The following is a 23,467-nucleotide window of genomic DNA, read 5'->3' on the forward strand; positions in this document are numbered from 1 at the left end:
ACGTGGGACTTTTGGCTGACGAAGGGGTGTGTGAGCGGCTGAGGAAATGTATTCAGAACTACCTGCAGATCAACGACACGGGGGAAATTTCAGCAGCGGTGGTCTGGGAAGCACTGAAGGCGGTGGTTAGAGGGGAGCTGATCTCGATACGGGCCCATAGGGAGAAGGTGGACAGGGCAGAGATGGACCGACGTGTAAAGGAGATACTACAGATCTATAGGAGGTATGCGGAGACCCCAGAGACAGGGCTTTTAAGGGAACAGCGGAGGCTACAGGCGGAGTTTGGCTTGTTAACCACAGGGAGGGCGGTGGAGCAGCTGAGAAAGGTGAGGGGGGCGATCTATGAGCATGGAGAGAAGGCCAGCAGAATGCTTGCACAGCACCTTAGAATGACGGAGATGGGAACCTGGTTGGAGATTCAGCAGGGGTGAATAAGGCATTTAGGGATTTCTACAGTAGGCTGTACAGGTCGCCCCCCCCCTATGGGGCTGGAGGTGATGAGGCACTTCTTGGAGGGGCTGAATTTCCCAAAGGTGGACGGGGAGCTGGTAGAAGGGCTGGGGGCCCCGATCGTGTTGGAAGAGATGGTGGAGGGTCTGAAGGCCATGCAGGCGGGTAAAGCCCTGGGGCCGGACGGGTACCCAGTGGAGTTTTATAAAAAGTTCTCTGGGATATTGGGGCCGGGGGTGATGAGGATGTTCAATGAGGCAAGGGAAGGAGGGGTGCTGCCCCCGACGAGGTCACAGGCCACGATTTTGCTGATTCTGAAGCGGGACAAGAACCCGGAGCTATGTGGGTCCTACAGCCGATATCCCTGTTGAATGTGGATGCTAAATTGCTGGCAAAAATTTTGTCCTCCAGGATTGAGGATTGTGTTCTGGACGTTATTGGGGAGGACCAGACGGGGTTTGTTAAGGGTAGACAGTTGGTTGCCAATGTAAGAAGGTTGTTAAACGTGATCATGATGCCCCCGCAAGGTAGGGAGGTGGAGGTAGTGATCGCAATGGATGCAGAAAAGGCTTTTGATTGGATGAATGGGATTATCTGTGGGAGGTACTGGGACGGTTCTGATTTGGGCGGGGCTTTATTGACTGGGTCAGGTTGCTGTATCAGGCTCCTGTGGCAAACGTACGGATGAATAGGACAACATTGAATTATTTTAGACTGCACCGGGGGACGAGACAGGGATGCCCCCTCTCCCCACTGTTGTTCGCGCTAGCTATAGAGCCGTTGGCAATTGCTCTGAGAGCCTCAAGGGGGGGGGGGGGGGGGGGGGCGGCGGCGGCGGCGGCGGAGCACAGAGTCTCGCTTCATGCAGACGCCCTACTTCTGTATGTATCGGACTCAATAGAGGGGAAGGAAGAAATCATGAGGATTTTAGGGGAATTTGGCCAGTTTTCGGGGTATAAGCTAAATATGGGGAAAAGTGAGATGTTTAAGGTCCAGGCGAGGGGACAGGAGAGGCAATTGGGGGAGCTGCCGTTTAGATTAGTAGGGGGAAGCTTTAGGTACCTAGGCATTCAAGTGGCGGGGGAATGGGACCGGCTGCATAAATTAAATCTGGCCCGACCAGTAGACCAAATGACGGACGATTTTCGGAGATGGGACGTGCTTCCGTTGTCACTGGCTGGGAGGGTGCAGACGGTGAAGATGACGGTCCTCCCGAGATTCCTGTTTGTATTTCAGTGTCTCCCCATGTTTATTCCACTGTCCTTTTTTAAACGGGTCAACAAAGTGATCACTGGCTTCGTTTGGGCAGGCAAGACCCCGCGAGTAAGGAAGGTAATGCTTGAGCGGAGTCGGGGAGAGGGCGGGCTGGTGCTGCCAAATTTTAGTAACTATTACTGGGCAGCGAATATAGCCATGATCAGGAAGTGGGTGGTGGGGTCGGCATGGGAGCGTATGGAGGCAGCTTCATGCAAGGGCACCAGTTTGGGGGCATTGGTAACCGCCTCTGCCGTTCCCGCTGGCGCAGTACTCCACCAGCCCCATGGTGGTGGCGGCCCTGAGAGTCTGGGGGCAATGGAGGAGACATGTGGGAGCAGAGGGAGCATCGGTCTGGTCCCCAATCTGTAATAATCACCGGTTTGCCCTGGGAAGTATGGATGGGGGGTTCCGGATATGGCGGAGAGCAGGGATTGCGAGGATGGGGGGTATGTTTATAGAGGGGAGCTTTCGGAGTACGAGGGCGCTGGAGGAGAAGTTTGGGTTGGCGGGGGGAAACAAATTCAGGTATCTGCAGGTGTGGGACTTCCTACGTAAACGGGTGTCAACCTTCCCGCTCCTACCGCTAAGGGGGATTGAGGACAGGGTAGTTTCCAGAGGGTGGGTAGGAGAAGGGAACGTCTCTGACATTTACAAGAAACTTATGGGGTCAGAGGAGACGCAGACCGATGAGCTGAAGTGCAAGTGGGAGGAGGAGCTGGGAGGAGAGAAAAAAGGATGGTCTATGGGCGGACGCGTTGAGTCGAGTCAACGTGCCCGTAACATGTACCATGCTCAACCTGATACAATTCAAGGTCGTTCATCAGGCTCACATGACAGTGGCCCGGATGAGCAGATTCTTTAGGGTGGAAGACAGGTGTGCAAAATGTGCGGGACGACCAGCTAACCATGTCCACATGTTCTGGGCATGCCCGAAGCTTCGGGGATTTTGGCAGGAGTTTGCAGATGTCATGTCCACGGTGTTAAATACAAGGGTGGCACTGAATCCAGAGGTGGCGATTTTTGGGGTGTCGGAAGACCTGGAAATCCAGGAGGAGAAAGAGGCAGACGTTCCAGCCTTTGCTTCCCTGGTAGCCCGGAGACAGATACTATTAGCATGGAGGGACTCAAAGCCCCGAAGTCGGAGACCTGGCTGTCGGACATGGCTAGCTTTCTCTGTTTCGAGAAAATCAAGTTCACCTTGAGAGGGTCAATGTTAGGGTTCGCCCGGAGGTGGTAACCGTTCGGCCACTTCTTCGCGGAAAATTAATCGTCAGCAGAAGGTGGGGGGAGGGGGTTAGTTTAGCTTAGAGTAGGGGGTTAATAAAGGTGGGACCTGTAAGGAAGGGAGATGGCTTTTGTACTGTTTATAGCTTCATGTACATTGTTTATTTTGTTGTTGTTACAACACCAAAAATACCTCAATAAAATGTTTATTAAAAACAAAGAAATTTCTCCTAATTTCTGTCTGAATCTCTGAGCACTCCCTCAATACTGACCCTCCGAGAATGCAGCGCTCCCTCAGTACTGACCAATTGACAGTGCAACACTCCCTCAACACTGACCCTCCCGACAGTTCAGCACTCCCTAAATATTGTCCTTCTGAATATAGGAATGCCAATGTAAAATACATCCTGACTCTGGAATTTTCTTCCTCTCCTGTCCCTGGATATAGGTCAGACCAGATTGATGACCCGCCATCGCGTTTATTCGGCTTCTCGATGCGAGATTCCACCAGCCATCACAGCAATCGTCGCAGTCCCACCAGAGAATGGAAGCACTGTTCAGGTAGTGTCGGAGCGGAGTGGGTGAGGGATTTTGTTGGCAAAATAATTAAGGAGAAGGGAATTGAGTTCTTGGGGAGAAGGATATGTAACAGCTTGTCTCTGTGTAAAGAGGAAGGGAGGGATGGATTGATTATCCCTGTTTTTTTAAATAAAATTAGAGTACCCAATTAATTTTTTCCAATTAAGGGGCAGTTTAGCGTGGCCAATTCACCTCGCCTGCGCATCTTTCGGTTATGGGGGCGAAACCCACGCACAAACGGGGAGAATGTTCAAACTCCACACGGACAGTGAACCAGAGCCCGGATCGAACCCGGGACCTCGGCTACCGTGCTGCCCTCTGATTCTTCTGGTTTTCCATTCAATCCTCACCCTTCCCATCCCTATCTCTGTAACCTTGTCCAGCCCCTACAACCCTCCCTATTTTTAAACTACTCCCACCCGTACAATCCTCCTTTTCTCTGTAACCTCTTCCAGTCCCTACAACTCTCCCCCCCCCTCTGCAACATAATCCAGTCCCTACAACCCTCCATATCACTGTCACCTCTCCCAACCCCTACAACTCTCCGAGATCTCTGCGCTCCTCTATTTCTAGCCTCTTGAGCATCCCCGAATTCCCATCGCTCCATCATTGGCGGCCGTGCCTTTAGCTGCCCGGGGGGCCTGAGCTTTGGTATGTCCTCCCTAAATTCTCCACCTCTGTCTGTCTCGCTCATGCTCTCTCTCTCTGTTTTGCTCTCTCCCGCTCTGTCCCTCCCGCTCTGTCCCTCCCCCACTCTGCCTCCCCCGCTCTCTCTCTCTCCTTTCAAACACTTTATAAATCTGACCTATTTGGCTGAATCTTTGTCCACCTCCCCCTGCAATCTCCCAATGTTATTCGGCGTCAGTTTTTGCCTGACCCAGGCGCCCGTGGGATATTTTTCAGCATTAATTGCTATAGAAGTGCCTTGTATTGTTAGGTAGAACTTCCAGATTTCTGCCAGGGGAGCGTGGGGGGTTTGGAATGTCCACCATCGTTGGACGGCGCTGCTTTGTCACTCGGGGAAGCGTCCGCGGAGCAGAGGGGTGGGGTTGGGGGTGCCGGTTCATATTGTTTCTAAACCACTCTTTCCCCACCTACACACTTTCCAACCAACTCGCTCCGTCCCTCAAACCCACCCATCGGCAGCCGAGCTGAGCTCAGAGGATGAATCGATGCCCTCGACCCCTCGCGAGGAGGAGGAGGAAGAAGAGGATGAAGACGAGGATGATGAGGATGAAGAGGAGGAGGATGAGGAGGAAGAGGAGCAAAAGGACGAGAAGAACAAGGAGAACTGGCGGGGGACGGAGACGGGAAAAAGGAACGGGCCACACTTACGATTCGAAATCACAAGCGACGACGGCTTCAGCGTCTGTGCGGACAGCATCGATGGTGAGTGGAGGTCAGGGTGAGTGGGGGACGTGAGCACAATGCAGCAGAGTATCAGTCACAGCTTGGTGGGTGCAGCTCTCCCACCTAAGGCAGGAGCTGACGAGGGAGTGCTGCGCTTTCGGAGGGTCAGTACTGAGGGAGTGCTGCTCTGTCAGAGGGTCAGTACTGAGGGGGCGCTGCTCTGTCAGAGGGTCAGTACTGAGGGAGTGCTGCACTGTCAGAGGGTCAGTACTGAGGGGGCGCTGCTCTGTCAGAGGGTCAGTACTGAGGGGGCGCTGCTCTGTCAGAGGGTCAGTACTGAGGGAGTGCTGCACTGTCAGAGGGTCAGTACTGAGGGGGCGCTGCTCTGTCAGAGGTTCAGTACTGAGGGGGCGCTGCACTGTCGGAGAGTCAGTACTGAGGGAGTGCTGCACTGTGAGAGGGTCAGTACTGAGGGACTGCTGCACTGTCAGAGGGTCAGTCCAGAGGGAGTGCTGCACTGTCGGAGAGTCAGTACTGAGGGAGTGCTGCACTGTCAGAGGGTCAGTACTGAGGGAGTGCTGCACTGTCGGAGAATCAGTACCAAGGGAGTGCTGCACTGTCAGAGAGGGTCAGTACTGAGAGAGTGCTGCACTGTACGAGGGTCAGTACTGAGGGAGTGCTGCACTGTCAGAGAGGGTCAGTACTGAGGGAGTGCTGCACTGTACGAGGGTCAGTACTGAGGGAGTGCTGCGCTATCAGAGAGGGTCAGTACTGAGGGGGCGCTGCTCTGTCAGAGGGTCAGTACTGAGGGAGTGCTGCACTGTCGGAGAGTCAGTACTGAGGGAGTGCTGCACTGTCGGAGAGTCAGTACTGAGGGAGTGCTGCACTGTCGGAGAGTCAGTACTGAGAGAGTGCTGCACTGTACGAGGGTCAGTACTGAGGGAGTGCTGCACTGTCAGAGAGGGTCAGTACTGAGGGAGTGCTGCACTGTACGAGGGTCAGTACTGAGGGAGTGCTGCGCTATCAGAGAGGGTCAGTACTGAGGGGGCGCTGCTCTGTCAGAGGGTCAGTACTGAGGGAGTGCTGCACTGTCAGAGGGTCAGTACTGAGGGAGTGCTGCACTGTCGGAGAGTCAGTACTGAGGGAGTGCTGCACTGTCGGAGAGTCAGTACTGAGGGAGTGCTGCACTGTGAGAGGGTCAGTACTGAGGGACTGTTGCACTGTCAGAGGGTCAGTAGTGAGGAAGTGCTGCGCTGTCGGAGGGTCAGTACTGAGGGAGTGCTGCACTGTCGGAGAGTCAGTACTGAGGGAGTGCTGCACTGTGAGAGGGTCAGTACTGAGGGACTGCTGCACTGTCAGAGGGTCAGTAGTGAGGAAGTGCTGCGCTGTCGGAGGGTCAGTACTGAGGGAGTGCTGCACTGTCGGAGAGTCAGTACTGAAGGAGTGCTACCCTGTCAGAGGGTCAGTACTGAGGGAGTGCTGCACTGTCAGAGGGTCAGTACTGAGGAAGTACTGCACTGTCGGAGAATCAGTACTGAGGGAGTGCTGCACTGTGAGAGGGTCAGTACTGAGGGACTGCTGCACTGTCAGAGGGTCAGTACTGAGGGAGTGCTGCACTGTCAGAGAGGGTCAGTACTGAGGGAGTGCTGCACTGTACGAGGGTCAGTACTGAGGGAGTGCTGCACTATCAGAGAGGGTCAGTACTGAGGGAGTGCTGCACTGTCAGAGAGGGTCAGTACTGAGGGAGTGCTGCAATGTCGGACCAGCTGGATTTCTGTTGAGTCAGTGTATTGAAACCCTAACTGCGAGATGAAAAAGTTCCTCTGGCCAGTGATGTTAGAGGTTCAGAGAGGCTCTCCCTGTTGTCATGGGTGTTGTTCTTGGCACTGACTGGGTGACATCATCGGTGCCTATCTTGAATATGGAGTCTGGGGACGACTTTAATAAAATTCAATTTCTTTTCTCACTTTCTCCCTCTCACTCTCTCTCTCTCTCCATCCCTCGCGCTCTCTCTCTCTCTCTCTGTCCCTTGCCCTCTTTCTCTGTCCCTCTCTCTCTGCCCCTTATTCTCTCTTGCTCTATCCCTTGCTCCCTCTGCTTCCTGCTCACTCCCTCGGGTCTCTCTCTCTTTATCTCTCTCCTTTTATCTCTCTTCCTCGCGCTTTCCCCCTCGCGCTTTTCCCCTCGCGCTTTTCCCCTCGCGCTTTTCCCCTCGCGCTTTTCCCCTCGCGCTTTCCACCTCGCGGTTTCCCCTCGCGCTTTCCCCCTCGCGCTCTCCCCATCGCGCTCTCCCCTCGGGCTCGCCCCCTCGCGCTTTCCCCCTCGCGCTCTCCCCCTCGCGCTCTCCCCCTCGCGCTCTCCCCCTCGCGCTCTCCCCCTCGCGCTCTCCCCCTCGCGCTCTCCCCCTCGCGCTCTCCCCCTCGCGCTCTCCCCCTCGCGCTCTCCCCCTCGCGCTCTCCCCCTCGCGCTCTCCCCCTCGCGCTCTCCCCCTCGCTCACTCCCCCCGCGCTTACTCCCCCCGCGCTCTCTCTGCCTCTCGTTCCCCCTCCCTCTCTGCCTCTCGCTCTTCCTTCCTCTCTGCCCCTCGTTCCCCCTCCCTCTCTGCCTCTCACTCTCTCCACCTCTCTCTCTGCCCCTCACTCTCCCTCCCTCTCTGCCCCTCGCGCTCCCTCCCTCTCTGCCCCTCGGTCTCCCTCCCCCTCTGCCTCTCATTCTCTCCATCTCCCTCTCTGCCCCTCACTCTCCCTCACTCTCTGTCCCTCGTTCTCCCTCCCCCTCTGCCCCTCGTTCTCCCTCCCTCTCTGCCCCTCGCTCTCCCTCCCTCTCTGCCCCTCCCTCCCTCTCTGCCCCTCCCTCCCTCTCTGCCTCTCGCTCTCTCCACCTCCCTCTCTGCCCCTCGCTCTCCCTCTCTGCCCCTCGCTCTCCCTCCCTGGACAGGAGCGTGGAAAACCGTATTGGATAAAGTGTTGGAAGCACGAGCTAATGCCCGTCTGAAGCAGATCTCGTTGGCAGGTGAGCAAAAACACTGGCCCAAACAAGAATCGTTGTCGCACGTTGTTCATGCTGTAGATATATCGCTCATCTCTCTGCTGTTGCGCGCTCTCACACACACAATCACACTCACTCGTACACAGACACACACACACACAAACACCCTTTCTCCCTCATTCACTCACCCTCACGCTCCAGCGTTGTAAATGCTACAGAGTCACCGTCCATCCCAGAGAGAGACAAACAAACATATATTGATTCATTCACTTAACACGTACTCGGCTGCCTCCAGCTGTACACCGCTCGCTGTGTTACTGAGCACCTTTGCTCTGTGTTGCAGGCATGAACGGCCCTCGGTGTCTTGGTTTAACACACGACGCTGTACTTTTCCTTGTCGAGCAGTTGGCCGGAGCCAAGAACTGCAGGAAATACAAGTTTCGCTTTCACAAACATGCTGAGGTGGATGAACTTCCAATTAATCCGCACGGCTGTGTCCGGGCTGAAGTGGGAAGCAGGTAGGGAGTGAATCTGCATGTTCTGTGTCTGATTCGTCAGCACTGTCCAGCGCTGGGCCATTGGTTTGTGTCTGTGATTCCCCCACACGGTGATGGGACGTGGGTCTGTGTCTGTGATTCCCCCACAATGTGCTGGGACAGGGGTCTGTGTCTGTGATTTCGTGGCACGGTAATGGGACGGGGGTCTGTGTCTGTGATTCCCCCACACGGTGATGGGACGTGGGTCTGTGTCTGTTATTCCCCCCACACAGTGATGGGACTGGTCTTTGTCTGTGATTCCCCCACACGGTGATGGGACGTGGGTCTGTGTCTGTGATTCCCCCACAATGTGCTGGGACAGGGGTCTGTGTCTGTGATTTCGTGGCACGGTAATGGGACGGGGGTCTGTGTCTGTGATTCCCCCACACGGTGATGGGACGTGGGTCTGTGTCTGTTATTCCCCCCACACAGTGATGGGACTGGTCTTTGTCTGTGATTCCCCCACACGGTGATGGGACGTGGGTCTGTGTCTGTGATTCCCCCACAATGTGCTGGGACAGGGGTCTGTGTCTGTGATTTCGTGGCACGGTAATGGGACGGGGGTCTGTGTCTGTGATTCCCCCACACGGTGATGGGACGTGGGTCTGTGTCTGTTATTCCCACACAGTGATGGGACTGGTCTTTGTCTGTGATTCCCCCACACGGTGATGGGACGTGGGTCTGTGTCTGTGATTCCCCCACACGGTGATGGGATGTGGGTCTGCGTCTGTTATTCCCCCACACGGTGATGAGACGTGGGTCTGTGTCTGTGATTCCCCCACACGGTGATGGGACGTGGTCTTTGTCTGTGATTCTCTGTTATGACACCCTGGGCTAGTGCGTCGTCAATTCCAGCCCCACAGGTCTTGGAGCCCCAACACAAGTGAATTAACCAATAATACGTGTATAGTTTCTGAGATCTTTGACCCTTGTTTGCTCCAGTGACTTGAAGGTACCAGATTTGTCAGTGAAACACAAAAAAACTGTTTATTTATAACATCAATAGATATAAGCCATGCAATGAATCACAGAATATCGGCCAGCTAATCTATTACTCCCCCTCTTTCCCCCCCCCCCCTACCATTTACCGTCCCACCCTCTACCGAAACACACACAAGTCAGACGCACACAGAGGGAAAGGGGTAAAATGATAGGGACTAAAATGAAAGAAAGAGAAATGAGTGACCTGGTTGCTGATGTTGAGATTGTTGCAGTCGGCTATCTTCCCAGGATTCGGAATACTGAAACCATCAATTGGTTTGGATCTTCTGGCTGGAACATTCAGGCCAGACTGCTGTGCAATCCCCTCGAGGGAGTCATTTTAACTTGTGTTAACCTGAGCCTTTACATGGAAGATGCCCTTCAGGTTTGTTCAATGTCTTATTCGTTGCCAGAACACGGAACATACACATACAGTGCAGAAGGAGGTCATTTGGCCCATCGAGTCTGCACCGACCCACTTAAGCAATCACTTCCACCCTATCCCCATAACCCAATAACCCCACCTAACCTTTTTGGACACTAAGGGCAATTTAGCATGGCCAATCCGCCTAACCTGCGCGTCTTTGGACTTGGGAGGAAACCGGAGCACCCGGAGGAAACCCACGCAGACACGGGGAGAGCGTGCAGACTCCGCACCGGCATGGACCCAGCGGGGAATCGAACCTCGGACCCTAGCGCTGTGAAGCCACAGTGCTAGCCACTTGTGCTACCGTGCTGCCCACCGTGCAAGCCAGCTTCAGCAGATTCACCAACAGATAAACAGAGTATCCGAGAGACATCCCCCCCATCAACTCTGTCTTCAGGCTTTAAACGCTCACCAGCTGGGTAGAGAGAAAAACACTGACTGCTCCACGTACCTGGAGTGGGTGCCAGCCGAGGTATTCGAGAGAGAGTCCTACCCTTTCTGGGAGCGATATTATTTTAAAATTTTTGAGTATCCAATTCTTTTTTTCCAATTAAGGGGCAATTTAGAGTGGCCAATCCACCTACCCTGCACATCTTTGGGTTGTGGGGGCGACACCCATGAAGACATGGGGAGAAACTCCACACGGACAGTGCCCAGGACTGGGATCTGCCATGAGGCAGAAGTGCTAACTACTGAGCCAACGTGCCGCCCTTCTGGGAGAGACATTTGACAAACTTATGTTCAGCTCTGAGTTCAAATTGAAACTCAAAAACACAAAGACACTCAGAACAAGGAACATTGCGGAATCATCAGCACTAAACAGCTTTGAGGGTTTGTTTAGTCCCGGGAATTTAAAATAACTGGTTGGCTGCAGCCAAGTCCATCAAGATATTTTAGTGTCTGGGAGCCAGTGTCCAGTGGGGTACCACAGTGATCTGTGCTGGGTCCCCTATTGTTTGTCATTTATATAAACGACATAGATGGCTATGTGGGGGGTAGGATCAGTAAGTTTTCCAATGATACAAAGATTGACCAGGTGGTTAACAGTGAGGCTGTGTGTCCTGGGTTACAGTAAGATATAGACAGGATGGTCAAACGGGCAGAAAAGTGGCAGATGGAATTTAATCCTGAAAAGTGTGAGGTGATACACTTTGGAAGGAATAATGTGACAAGGAAATATTCAATGAACGGCCTGACACTGGGAAGTTCTGAGGAACAAAGGGACCTTGGTTTGTTTGTCTCCAGACCTCTGACGGCAGAAGGAGGTTAATAGGGTGATGAAAACACATTTGGGACACTTGCCTTTATCAATCGAGGCATAGAGGTCATGTTGGAGTTATACAGAACTTTGGTGAGGCCACAGCTGGAGTACTGTGTGCAATTCTGGTCACCACATTATAGGAAGGATTGCACTGGAGGGGGTGCAGAGACGATTCACCAGGATGTTGCCTGGGATGGAACATTTAAGTTATGGAGAGAGGTTGGATAGGCTTGGGTTGTTTTCGCTGGAGCAGAGGAGACTGAGGGATCGACCTGATCGATGTGTACAAGATTGTGAAGGGCATGGACAGGGAGATTAGGGAGCAGCTGATCCCCTTGGATCAGTTACACAAGTTCAAGGTGAGGGGCAGGAGATTTAGGGGCGATTTGAGGAAAATCTTATTTAACCAGAGGGTCTGGAATGCAGTGCCCGGGAGGGTGGTAGATGTGGGTTGCCTCACATCCTTTAAAACGTACCTGCATGTGCACTTTGCACGTCATAACATTCAAGGCTATGGGACAAGTGCTGGAAAATGGGATTAGGTAGGCAGGTCAGGTGTCATCCATGTGTCGGTGCAGACTTTGATGGGTCGAAGGGCTTCTTGTGAACTGTATTTTCTGTGATTCTGCGATATGAGTCACCATTGGACCAAACCAAGCCGCATCACTCAGCGGGGGTTGTCCTGAGTGCAGACCAAATGGCACATCTGCCGGGGTGTCCCGTTTTGTTTAAAAATTTAAAATGCAGCCCATCTGAAAGGCATAAGTCCCAGCAACTGTCGAGCACAAAAGTTAGAACACCAAAGAATAACAGAAAATAAAGGGAATACACCAGGGAAACCAGGTTTAAACAGGAGGATCTTTATCACCCCCACACGGTGATGGGAAGTGGGTCTGTGTCTGATTTCTCCCACACGGTGATGGGACGTGGGTCTGTGTCTGTGATTCCCCCACACGGTGATGGGACGTGGGCCTGTGTCTGTGATTCCCCCACACGGTGATGGGACGTGGGTCTGTGTCTGTGATTCCCCCACACGGTGATGGGACTTGGGTCTGTGCCTGTGATTCCTCCACAAGGTAATGGGACCTGGGTCAGTGTCTGTGATTCCCCCACACAGTGATGGAATGTGGGTCTGTGTCTGTGATTCCCTCACACGGTGATGGGACGTGGGTCTGTGATTCCCCCACACGGTGATGGGACGTGGGTCCGTGTCTGTGATTCCCCCACACGGTGATGGGACATGGGTCTGTGATTCCCCCACACGGTGATGGGACGTGGGTCTGTGATGCCCCCACACGGTGATGGGACGTGGGTCTGGGTCTGTGATTCCCCCACATGGTGATGGGATGTGGGTCTATGTCTGTGATTACCCCACACGGTGATGGGATGTGGGTCTGTGTCTGTGATTCCCCCGCACAGTGATGGGACATGGGTCTGTGATTTCCCCCACACGGTAATGGAACGTGGGGTCTGTGTCTGTGATTCCCCCACAAGGTGATGGGACGTGGGTCTGCGTCTGTGATTCCCCCACACGGTGATGGGACGTGGGTCTGTGTCTGTGATTCCCCCACACGGTGATGGGACGTGGGTCTGGGTCTGTGATTCCCCCACACGGTGATGGGACGTTGGTCTGTGTCTGTGATTCCCCCACACGGTGATGGGACGTGGATCTGTGATTCCCCCACACGGTGATGGGACAGGGGTCTGTGTCTGTGATTCCCCCACACGGTGATGGGATGTGTGTCTGTGATTCCCCCACACGGTGATGGGACGTGTGTCTGTGATTCACCCACACGCTGATGGGACGTGGGTCTGTGATTCCCCCACATGGTGATGTGATGTGGGTCTGACCATCTTTGTTTTCTAATGCATAGGAAATCAACGTTTGACATGTTCAATTTCCTTGCATCTCGGCACCGGAAGCTTCCAGAATATGGATTTGTCGATGAGGAGGAAGATGAGGTGCATCTAAAATCAGCCAGGTACTTGAGAAGGAAAGAAATAGAAGCATGAGTGGGTCATTCCATCTGTCTAATCTGCCCCTGTATTCAATAAGATCACTGCTGCACTGTCAGAGGGTCAGTACTGAGGGAGCGCTGCACTGTCAGAGGGTCAGTACTGAGGGAGTGCTGCACTGTCAGAGGGTCAGTGCTGAGGGAGTGCTGCACTGTCAAAGAGTCAGTACTGAGGGAGTGCTGCACTGTCAGAGGGTCAGTACTGAGGGTGTACTGCACTGTCAGAGGGTCAGTACTGAGGGTGTACTGCACTGTCAGAGGGTTAATACTGAGGGAGTGCTGCACTGTTAAAGGGTCAGTACTGAGGGAGTGCTGCACTGTCAGAGGGTCAGTACTGAGGGAGTGCAGCACTGTCAAAGGGTCAGTACTGAGGGAGTGCTGCACTGTCAGAGGGTTCGTACTGAGGGAGTTCTGTACCGTCAGAGGGTCAGTACTGAGTGGGGGCGGAATTCTGCGGCCGTAAATTTGCCACTCAGCCAACATCAAACTTCTTTTTAAAAACACCAATGGTCTGGGATTATCAAATTGCCCCAAGTGGGGTCCGGATCCTCACACTGTGGCTGACATTTACCTTAAATTGCAATAGTGACCTCACTTCAAAAAATATGCTTCTCTGGTTGTGGAAAGCTTGGAGTCAGGTCTCCTGAGGGTTGGGCGGGGAGCTGGAGAAGCGCAGATCTTCGCGTTCTAATGTGTTGTCTGTCACCGGGGGGGGGGGGCGGGGGTTCATTCATTCGAGGGCAGGAGCCAGGATTCCCGGCTGATAACGACCTTTCGTTGCGTGCTCTGGCAAGAGTGTTCCCCACAGCGGATAAGGTTTAGTGAGGGAATTCCAGAGCTTAGGCCCCCTCCCCGAGGTCACGGCCGCCATTGGTGGAGCGACGGGATCCGTTGAGGGGGTGGGTGAGTGATGCTCTTAAGGAAGGTGGGTGGGCGGTGTTGGTGGGCAGGCAATGTGGAAGGACGAGTGAGATGAGGCGGGCGGGTGTGGTCAAGTGGTTTACAAAATCCTGATTGCCGGCGTGTTTCCTTTTCTCTGTCACAGGAGGGCGACCAGCATGGACCTTCCTATGGCCATGAGATTCCGGCACCTCAAGAAGACATCAAAAGAGGCAGTGGGTGTTTACAGGTTGGTATCTGCTCTCCATCCCCAACCACCCAGCCCCCCCCCCCCCCCCGGTGCTCAGAGAACGCAAATAACCCTACTGAGCACCCCAATGGGACGCGAGTCTGCGATTCTCCCACACGGTGATGGGACGTGGGTCAGATCCCTCAGTGCAGAGGATGTCGCAAACATCCGGAAATGGTTTCCATCAGGTCCACGTGGAGAAGGTATTTCCACTTGTGTGTGGGGGGTGGCGCAGAGCAGAGGCCATCGATACCGGGGAGAATGCGCAAATCACTCCCACGGGGAGTGGGGTGAATGTGGGACTCGCTCCCACGGGGAGTGAGGAGAATGTTGGGCTCACTCCCACGGGGAGTGAGGAGAATGTTGGGCTCACTCCCACAGGGAGTGAGGAGAATGTTGGGCTCACTCCCACAGGGAGTGAGTGGGGTGAATAGTGTTGGACCGGAAGACCATCAGACATAGGAGCAGAATCAGGCCACTCGGCCCATCGAGTCTGCCCCGCTATTCAGTCATGGCTGATATTTTTCTCATCCCCATTCTCTTGCCTTTTCCCCATAACCCCTGATCCCCTTATTAATTAAGCACCTATCTATCTCTGTCTTAAAGACACTCAGTGATTTGGCCACCACAGCCTTCTGCAGCAGAGAGTTCCACGGATTCACTATCCTCTGGTTGAAGAAATTCCTCCTCATCTCAGTTTTAAAGGATCATCCCTTCAGTCTGAGATTGTGTCCTCTGGGTCTAGTTTTTCCTACAAGTTGAAACATCCTCTCCACATCCACTCTATCTAGGCCTCGCAGTATCCTGTAAGTTCAATAAGATCCCCCTCATCCTTCGAAACTCTGAGTACAGACCCAGTGTCCTCATACGACAAGCTCTTCATTCCAGGGATCATTCTTGTGAACCTCCTCTGGACTCTATCGAAGTTGATGTGTTTCAGGCTGAAGCTGGATAAACACATGAGGGGAAGAGAAATAGAAGCAGATGGTGATTGGGGTGAGATGAAGGGGGGGTGGGAGGAACAACAGCAGGGAGCAGATGGGCCGAGTGGCCTGGTCCTGCACTGGAAACGCACCAATTGCTCTGAACTTTGCAGAGAGGTTTGTGAGTCAGAACCTGCGACCCGGCCAGGGAATCTGCTTCAGACCGGACTGTGTGTGTGTTTGCTTCTGCTGACATGATGTCTCTCTGACTTTCAAACCTTAACCCCTTCTGTGCCCTGCCCTCTCTCTCACTCTCACTCTCTCTGCCCGTGTTTCACTCCCTCTTTTTCTACTTATTCCCTTCCCTTTCTTGCTCCTTTCTCGCGCCCTTTTTCTCCCCCTCTTGCCCTGCCTTTCGCCCTTCTCCCGTCCTCTCTCTCCCCCCTTCTCCCGTCCTCTCTCTCCCCCCTTCTCCCGTCCTCTCTCTCCCCCCATCTCCCGCCCTCTCTCTCCCCCCATCTCCCGCCCTCTCTCTCCCCCTCTCCCCTTCTCTCTCCCCCCTTCTCTCTCCCCCCTTCTCTCATCTCCCTCTCCTCCCTCCCCTCCCTCCAACCTCTCTCTCCAATCCCCTCTCTCTCTCCCCAATGCCCTCTCTCCCCAACCCACTTTCTCTCCCCAACCCACTTTCTCTCCCCAACCCTCTCCCTCCCGCTCCTCCCTCCAACTACTCCCCAATCCCCCTCTTTATCCCCAACCTCCCCTCTCTCCCCAATCCCTCTCTTTCTCCCCAACCCCCCCTCCTCCCCAACCCCCCCTCTCTCCCCAACCCCCATCTCTCTCTCCCCGACCCCTCTCTCTCTCTCCAACCCCCATCTCTCCCCAACCCCCCTCTCGCCAACCCCCCTCTCGCCAACCCCCCTCTCGCCAACCCCCCTCTCGCCAACCCCCCTCTCGCCAACCCCCCTCTCGCCAACCCCCCTCTCTCTAACCCCCACTCTCTCTCCAATCCCCACTCTCTCTCCAACCCCCCTCTCTCCCCAACCCCCCTCTCTCCCCTAACCCCCGCTCTCCCTCCCCTAACCCCCGCTCTCTCCCCCCTAACCCCAGCTCTCTCCCCCCCCCAACCCCCGCTCTCTCCCCCCTAACCCCCGCTCTCTCTCCCCTAACCCCCCTCTCTCTCCCCTAACCCCCCCTCTCCCCAACCCCCTCTCTCTTCCCAACCCCCCCTCTCCCCCCAACTCCCTCTCTCCCCAACCCCCCCTCTCCCCAACCCTCCCTCTCCCCAACCCCACTTTCTCCCCAACCCCCCCTCTCTCCCCAACCCTCTCTCTCTCCCCCCAACCCTCTCTCTCTCCCCAACCCTCTCTCTCTCCCCAACCCTCTCTCTTTCCCCAACCCTCTCTCTTCCCCCAACCCCCCTCTCTCCCCCACCCCCTCTCTCTCCCCCACCCCCTCTCCCCAACCCCCTCTCACCAACATCCTCTCTCTCCCCAATCCCCTTTCTCTCCCTCCCGCTCCTCCCTCCCCTACCTCCAACCTCTCTCACCAACCCCCTCTCTCTCCCCCAACCCCCTCTCTCTCCCCCAACCCCCTCTCTCTCCCCCAACCCCCTCTCTCTCCCCCAACCTCCTCTCTCTCCCCAACCTCCTCTGTCTCCCCAACCTCCTCTCTCTACCCAACCCCCTCTCTCTACCCAACCTCCTCTCTCTCCCCAACCTCCTCTCTCTCCCCAACCTCCTCTCTCTACCCAACCCCTTCTGTCTACCCAACCCCCTCTCTCTCTCCCTAACCTCCTCCCTACCCAACCTCTCTTCCCCTCTCCCCCTCTTTGTTATCCCTCTTTCACCCCGTCTTCTCCCTCTCTCCCCCCCACCACCCTCTCTCCCCTCTCTGCCCCCCTGCACTCACTCTCTACCACACTCTCTCTCTCTCTCTCTCTCTCTCTCTCTGTTGCCCTAACTCCCTCCATCTCTTAACGTCTCCTCCACATTTCTTGTTCCACAGGTCTGCTATTCATGGCCGTGGCCTCTTTTGTAAAAGAAATATTGACGCTGGAGAGATGGTGATAGAATATTCTGGAATCGTTATTCGTTCGGTGTTAACGGACAAGCGGGAAAAATATTATGACAGCAAGGTAATGGATTCAGTACTGAGGATTTCCTTCTCTTTATTCAATGACAGTGGCTTCAGTGACACTGTCTCCTTTCGGGCTATTAATTAACAACATCATACCTGAAGTTATGTTAAACTTGTACCACACTTCGACACAGTTCTAGTCTCCGTATCCCTCGGTTAGACCACACTTGGAGCACTGTTCACAGTTCTGGTCTCCGTATGTCTCGGTTAGACCACACTTGGAGCACTGTACACAGTTCTGGTCTCCGTATCCTTTGGTTAGACCACACTTGGAGCACTGTACACAGTTCTGGTCTCCGTATCCCTAGGTTAGACCACAGTTGGAGCACCGTGGACAATTCAGGTCTCTATGTCCCTCGGTTAGACCACACTGGGTGCACTGTGCACAGTTCTAGTCTCCATATCCCTCAGTTAAACCACATTGGGTGCACTGTGCACAGTTCTGGTCTCCAGATCCCTCAGTTAGATTACACATGGAGCACTGTGCACAGTTCAGGTCTCCGTATCCCTCGGTTAGACCACACTGGGTGCACTGTGCACAGTTCAGGTCTCCATATCCCTCAGTTAGACCACACATGGAGCACTGTGCACAGTTCAGGTCTCCGTATCCCTCGGTTAGACCACACTGGGTGCACTGTGCACAGTTCTGGTCTCCGTATCCCTCAGTTAGACCACACTGGGAGCACTGTGCACAGTTCTGGTCTCCGTATCCCTCAGTTATACCACATTGGGAGCACTGTGCACAGTTCAGGTCTCCGTATCCCTCGGTTAGACCACACTGGGTGCACTGTGCAGAGTTCTGGTCTCCGTATCCCTCGGTTAGACCACACTTGGAACACTGTTCAGGTCTCTATGTCCCTTGGTTAGACCACACTGGGAGCCTACCCTAATATTCCCTCAGCTCACAATGTAACTCATGTCTCTGCTGTGCCTGAAGACTGTGATTGCTGTCTCTCACTGCCGCCTGTTTACACTCTCACTCTCCCTCGCTCACTGTTCGCTAAACAGGGGATCGGCTGCTACATGTTCCGGATCGATGACTTTGAGGTGGTCGACGCCACCATGCACGGAAACGCCGCCCGTTTCATCAACCACTCCTGCGAGCCCAACTGCTACTCCCGGGTGATCAACGTGGAGGGGCAGAAGCACATCGTCATCTTCGCCATGCGCAAGATCTACCGGGGCGAGGAGCTGACCTACGATTACAAGTTCCCCATCGAGGACGCCAGCAACAAGCTCCCCTGCAACTGCGGCGCGAAGAAATGTCGGAGGTTCCTCAACTGACCACGGTGGGAGGTAGAGAGAGAGAGACTGGACTCTCGCCCTGCTGAGCTCTTGGGGAAGAAGCCATGGGAGGGGGCCAGAGTGGACTATGAGAGGGGAAAACTGTATGACTACATGGACCGAGCACTCAAGTGGTGGAGGGAGAGGGCGGACGGCTGCAGAGGGCGCGAGTTACCAATGTTTTGAGTTGCCTCTCTCCTCCCCCTCATACCATCCAGCGCCACTGCCTCGAAATTCTTTTGAACCTCGACGATATGGAGTGGTGCCCCAACCTACTTCTTGAGGCTGTCCAGGAGGAAGATTTGTTTTAATTTCAACCTTCACGGATTCAGGAAATGTATCCCCCCCCCCCCCTCGCCAACAACCCCTCCTCCGCCCGCCTCTGCAACTCCACATCCCACCTCTTCCCCTCCCCCCCCCCCCCCCCCCCCGCTCCAAGAGGGCACTGAGTGGGTTGAGGATTAAACAGCCAACCCTGCTGGGATTCCTGGTGGGGCAGTCTGAGAGGAGGAACAAATCTTAGATATTCTTTTGACCCCCCTACCCCCATGGTGAGCAGGGCGGTCTCGGTGACTTTTTGGGGAAGGGGGGGTGAAATTGTCACCCCCTCCTCTTTTCTCCTCCTACCCCTCGGGGGCAGGAAGGGACGGGGGAGGTGAGGGGTACGCCAGCTCTCCTCTCCCCTGACCAGAGCCAGTCTGCAGCTGGAGAGATTGGATCATGGAGCATTTTGGGACTTGGGGGAGGGACCTCACCGTGAACGGGGCTGCGGAGGGAATGGGATGGATCCAGCCAGGTGGCAGAAGAGCTGTCTGGGATTTTTGAATTTCATACGTGCCAGGAATATGCTGTCCGCCAACGCCATGAATGCTCACTTTGGCGGCCGCTGCTGGACTCCCACAGTCCCAACCTGCGGCCTTGTTTGAGTTCAGACCACACACACACACATGGGCTAGACAGGCAGACAGAGAGAGAGAGAGTTAGTGACAGATAGAAAGAGAGAGACAGACAAGAGAGAGACGGACAGACACAGAGTGCAAGGGAGACAGACAGACAGTGAGCGAGAGAGACAGACAGACCAGAGACGAATAGACAGAGACACTGGCAGACAGCGAGAGACGGGCAGCCAGGCAGCGAGGGACAGGCAGCCAGACAGCGAGAGACGGGCAGCCAGACAGCGAGAGACGGGCAGCCAGGCAGCGCGAGACGGGCAGCCAGGCAGCGAGAGACGGACAGAGAGACAGAGTGTGAGTAAAGCAGAGGGAGTTTTCTCAGGGATTAAATAACAAAGCCCCTTTCGCCCCACTCAGGCCCGACAGGTTGATTCCATGGGAGGGGAGGGAAGAAAGCAATCTGGCTCCCTCTTCATCGGGACACACTGTTCTGAGATTTTAATAGGAAGAGTTTTGTGAGGGGAGGGAGGGTGGTGCCCAGAGCCCACCTGTTACTGGGGATCTGGGCACATCCCCATGCTCACCTGACGGAGGGTACCATCCTCACCGCCCATTGAGGAGCCCTGTTGTGGCCGCCAGTTGGTGAGCAATGGCGGCAGCCAATCGGGGCAGACAATCCGTTGGGGGGTGTAGCGTAACGTCTGCACCTGAGCCACTGTTTTTATTCCGGACCTCATTTATTTTTGAGGCCCATGCGTCCCAAGTCCAAGCTGCTCTCGCTGCTCCTGTGCCCTGCTGCAGTGCCTCGATCAGCTTCCCAGCTTCACCGAGGCACATCTCTGTCCACAGCTCTGCCCGAGTCTCTCCATCTCTCCCCCTCCCACTCCCAACCAGGCATAGTTGAGTCTTTTCTTTAACAAACGCATTTAAATCAACCAATAACTTGCCTCCCTCTCCTCTACCCCTTCTCTAACTCCTTCCCTCTCGCCATCCCCCTCCCTCGCTCTCCACGTCCGCAACCCTCCCTTTCCTGGTCCCTCTCGCGATCTCCCTCCGTGTCCCTGTCTCCTTGCCGCCTCCGTCCTACTCCCGGTCCCCCTCCCTCCCTCTCCTCGACCCCTCCCTCCCTATCCTCAACCACTCCCTCCCTATCCTCGTCGCCCTCCCTCCCTCTCCTCGCCCCCCTCCGTCCCTCTCCTCACCCCCTCCGTCCCTCTCCTCACCCCCTCCGTCCCTCTCCTCACCCCCTCCGTCCCTCTCCTCGACCCCCTCCATCCTTCTCCTTGTCCCCCTCCCTCCCTCTCCTCGTCCCCTCCCTCCCTTTCCTCGTCTCCTCCCTCCCTCTCCTCGTCCCTCCCTCTCCTTGATCCCTCCTTCACTCCCTCCCACTCCCGGCCCCCCTCCCTGCCTCCCCGTCCTCCTCCCTCCATCTCCTCGTCCCCTACCTCCTTTCTTCTCCTCATCCTCCTCCCACCCTCCCTCTCCTCATCCCCTCCCTCCCTCTCCTCGTCCCCTCCATCCCTCTCCTCGTCCCCTCCTTCTCTCCTCGTCCCCTCTTTCTCTCCTCGTCCCCCTCTCCCTCCTCGTCCCCCTCTCCCTCCTCGTCCCCCTCTCCCTCCTCGTCCCCCTCTCCCTCCTCGTCCCCCTCTCCCTCCTCGTCCCCCTCTCCCTCCTCGTCCCCCTCTCCCGCCTCGTCCCCCTCTCCCTCCTCGTCCCCCTCTCCCTCCTCGTCCCCCTCTCCCTCCTCGTCCCCTTCTCCCTCCACGTCCCCCTCCCCCTCCTCGCCCCCCCTCCCCCTCATTCCCCTCCCTCCCTCTCATCGTACCCCTTCCTCTCCTCGTCCTCCACCCTCCCCCTCTCTCCTCCCCCTCTCTCCTCCCCCTCCCTCAACACCTCCCCGTCCTCCTCCCACACCCCCTCTCCTCGTCCCCCTCCTTCTGTCCTTCACCTCATCCCCCTCACTTTCCCCTCTTCTCGTCCCCCTTCTTCCGTCGTCTCCTCACTCCCCTCCTTCCGTCCCTTCGCCCTCCCTATTCTCGACCCCCTCCCTCCCTCACTCGTCTCTTCCTCCTCCCTCCCTTCCTCTGCACTCTCTGTCCTGCCACTGGAGTTGACTCTGAAGTGTGCTTACAGTACAGCCCAGGAACCCATACCACCGCCCCATCAATACCCCACACCTCCATCTGGCAGACTCAGGCCGCCCACACCCCACCCTCACGGACCCTGCCAAACCGCTTCAAAACTCGCCCCACCACCCAGTGAGAACAGCAGGCAGTGGGGGTGGGGGGGGGGGCGGATTTGGAAATGATGGAGAGAAAACTCACACCCCAAAGTGAGGAGCTGGTGACTTCGACAGCTGACCCTGTTGCAGCAACTCCAGTAGCAGAGATGTGAGATGGATGAGGCAGGCGGGAAGTGGTGGGCTGGTGGAGAGAGGGGGTGGGTATCCCGTTAACGCCCATCAGAGTCTGGATCAGTGCGGAAGGTGGAAAAGGGGGACGTGCGTGTGTGAATGTTTGTGTGTGTGGGTGTGTGTGTGCATGCATGTGTGTGTTTGCCTGAGCGTACGCCCCAATTCAGCCCTTACGTTATCACTCATCCAGTAACTCCCGTTTTTTTATCTGAAAAGAAGGGCGGGGGCGATTGTTTGCGACTGGGGGATGGTGCACGCCGTTCCAAATCAGCACCACATCTTGAAAAATAAAACACTAACGGGATTACTTCTAACCTAAGAGGGGACCTGAGGTATCCTGTTCACCGCACAACCAGCGGTAGCTACCTCGCGATCCTTCTCTTTCCCTCTCCCTCCCTCCCTCTCCCAGATTCTGGACATCGTCCGGCCATTCAAGCAATCACCGGTCCGTCTGTCTGTCCGTGCTGGTTTGACCCTCCCTCCCTCTCACGCTGCGCCCCTCCTCTCAAGTCAAATCCTGAAAGAAGTGAAAGTGAACCCCAACCATATTCACCCCCTCCCCAACCACAGGAGGTTGTTTGCATTGTTTCTGTGAAGGAAGCTTCCTCGTCCGGTTGAGTTTTTTTTTTCCTTGTTTTATTTTAAATCGAGGGAGCAGTGAGTTGCGGAAATCTTGCTAGATACGTTTGTGTAAAAAAAAGTTGTACATATCTGTATAGATATTTCTAAAACCCATTATTTTCTATGCACTTTTTTATTTAAGAAATGGTTTCCTTAATAAAGATGTTCAGTTGTTCAGAGGTGCAAGCTGCGATGCTGCTGTTCAATTTTTCCCTGCACACACAGAGAGGGAGGGAGGTACCCCTGAGCACCAAGGACCTGGGACGTTCTGAAATGAGGGGAAGAAGATGCTGAGAAGGACTCAACATTGGCAACGTGTTTGCATTTCTTTAGTTTTACACCACCCTGGGCTAGTGCGCAGTCAATTCAAGCCCCACAGGCCCCGGAGTCCCAACATAAGTGAATTAACCAATAATTCTGATACAAATACCCAAAGACGTTGGCCCTTGGCTGCCCAATAATTCTAGTCACCAGGTTTGTAAGTTTAAACAGAAATACTGTTCATTTGTACCAAGAACTATCATTAAATATGCATTAAACATAACTGGATATCAACAAGCTAATACCTACTACCCCCTTTTAACTGTCCCCCCTCTACTCACACACACACAATACAGACAAACACAGAGGGTTGGAAAGAGCTGAAAATAATAAGGATGAAGATCAAAAGATAAGAAGAGTCTTTGCTTCAGATGGTGCTTCTTTAGCACACTTTCCTCACAGCAAGCTAGTTGGTCAAAGCCTCTGGTTTACAGCTGGTCATGGTCTTCCTTCCATTCATTCAGAGTCCCTGCAGGTTAGAAAATGCAATACTCAAAGACTTTCTGAAGACACTTTATTTCTTCTCAAAACTGGATCTTCAGCTTGAGGTTGACATTGGGGCCGATATCTTTTGTGGAGACACTTAATTCCACATCAAACCTTGCAGTCAACTCGTGGTTTGACTTCAGACTTCTGCAGTGTCACGAGATTGATGCACCGACTTGCTGGAGAGAGTCAG

The 23,467-nt window shown here is 54.8% G+C and overlaps 1 protein-coding gene across 4 annotated transcripts in view; it reads left to right on the forward strand.

The window, feature by feature from the left end:
• Window positions 1-20,913, forward strand: part of LOC140386490 (histone-lysine N-methyltransferase 2B-like) — a 310,024-nt gene extending 289,111 nt beyond the window's left edge. For all 4 annotated transcript variants that reach the window (XM_072468882.1, XM_072468880.1, XM_072468881.1 and 1 more), the window contains exons 30-37: window positions 3,380-3,492; window positions 4,657-4,899; window positions 7,798-7,872; window positions 8,192-8,366; window positions 12,928-13,035; window positions 14,114-14,197; window positions 17,125-17,254; window positions 18,265-20,913. In XM_072468882.1, the coding sequence (XP_072324983.1) occupies window positions 3,380-3,492; window positions 4,657-4,899; window positions 7,798-7,872; window positions 8,192-8,366; window positions 12,928-13,035; window positions 14,114-14,197; window positions 17,125-17,254; window positions 18,265-18,540 (1,204 nt within the window). In that variant the 3' untranslated portion in view covers window positions 18,541-20,913. The remainder of the gene's footprint in view (window positions 1-3,379; window positions 3,493-4,656; window positions 4,900-7,797; window positions 7,873-8,191; window positions 8,367-12,927; window positions 13,036-14,113; window positions 14,198-17,124; window positions 17,255-18,264) is intronic.
• The last annotated feature ends 2,554 nt before the right edge of the window (window positions 20,914-23,467 follow it).

This window comes from Scyliorhinus torazame, chromosome 12, assembly GCF_047496885.1.
Source record: "Scyliorhinus torazame isolate Kashiwa2021f chromosome 12, sScyTor2.1, whole genome shotgun sequence".
In the NCBI taxonomy this organism is placed as follows: Eukaryota; Metazoa; Chordata; class Chondrichthyes; order Carcharhiniformes; family Scyliorhinidae; genus Scyliorhinus; species Scyliorhinus torazame.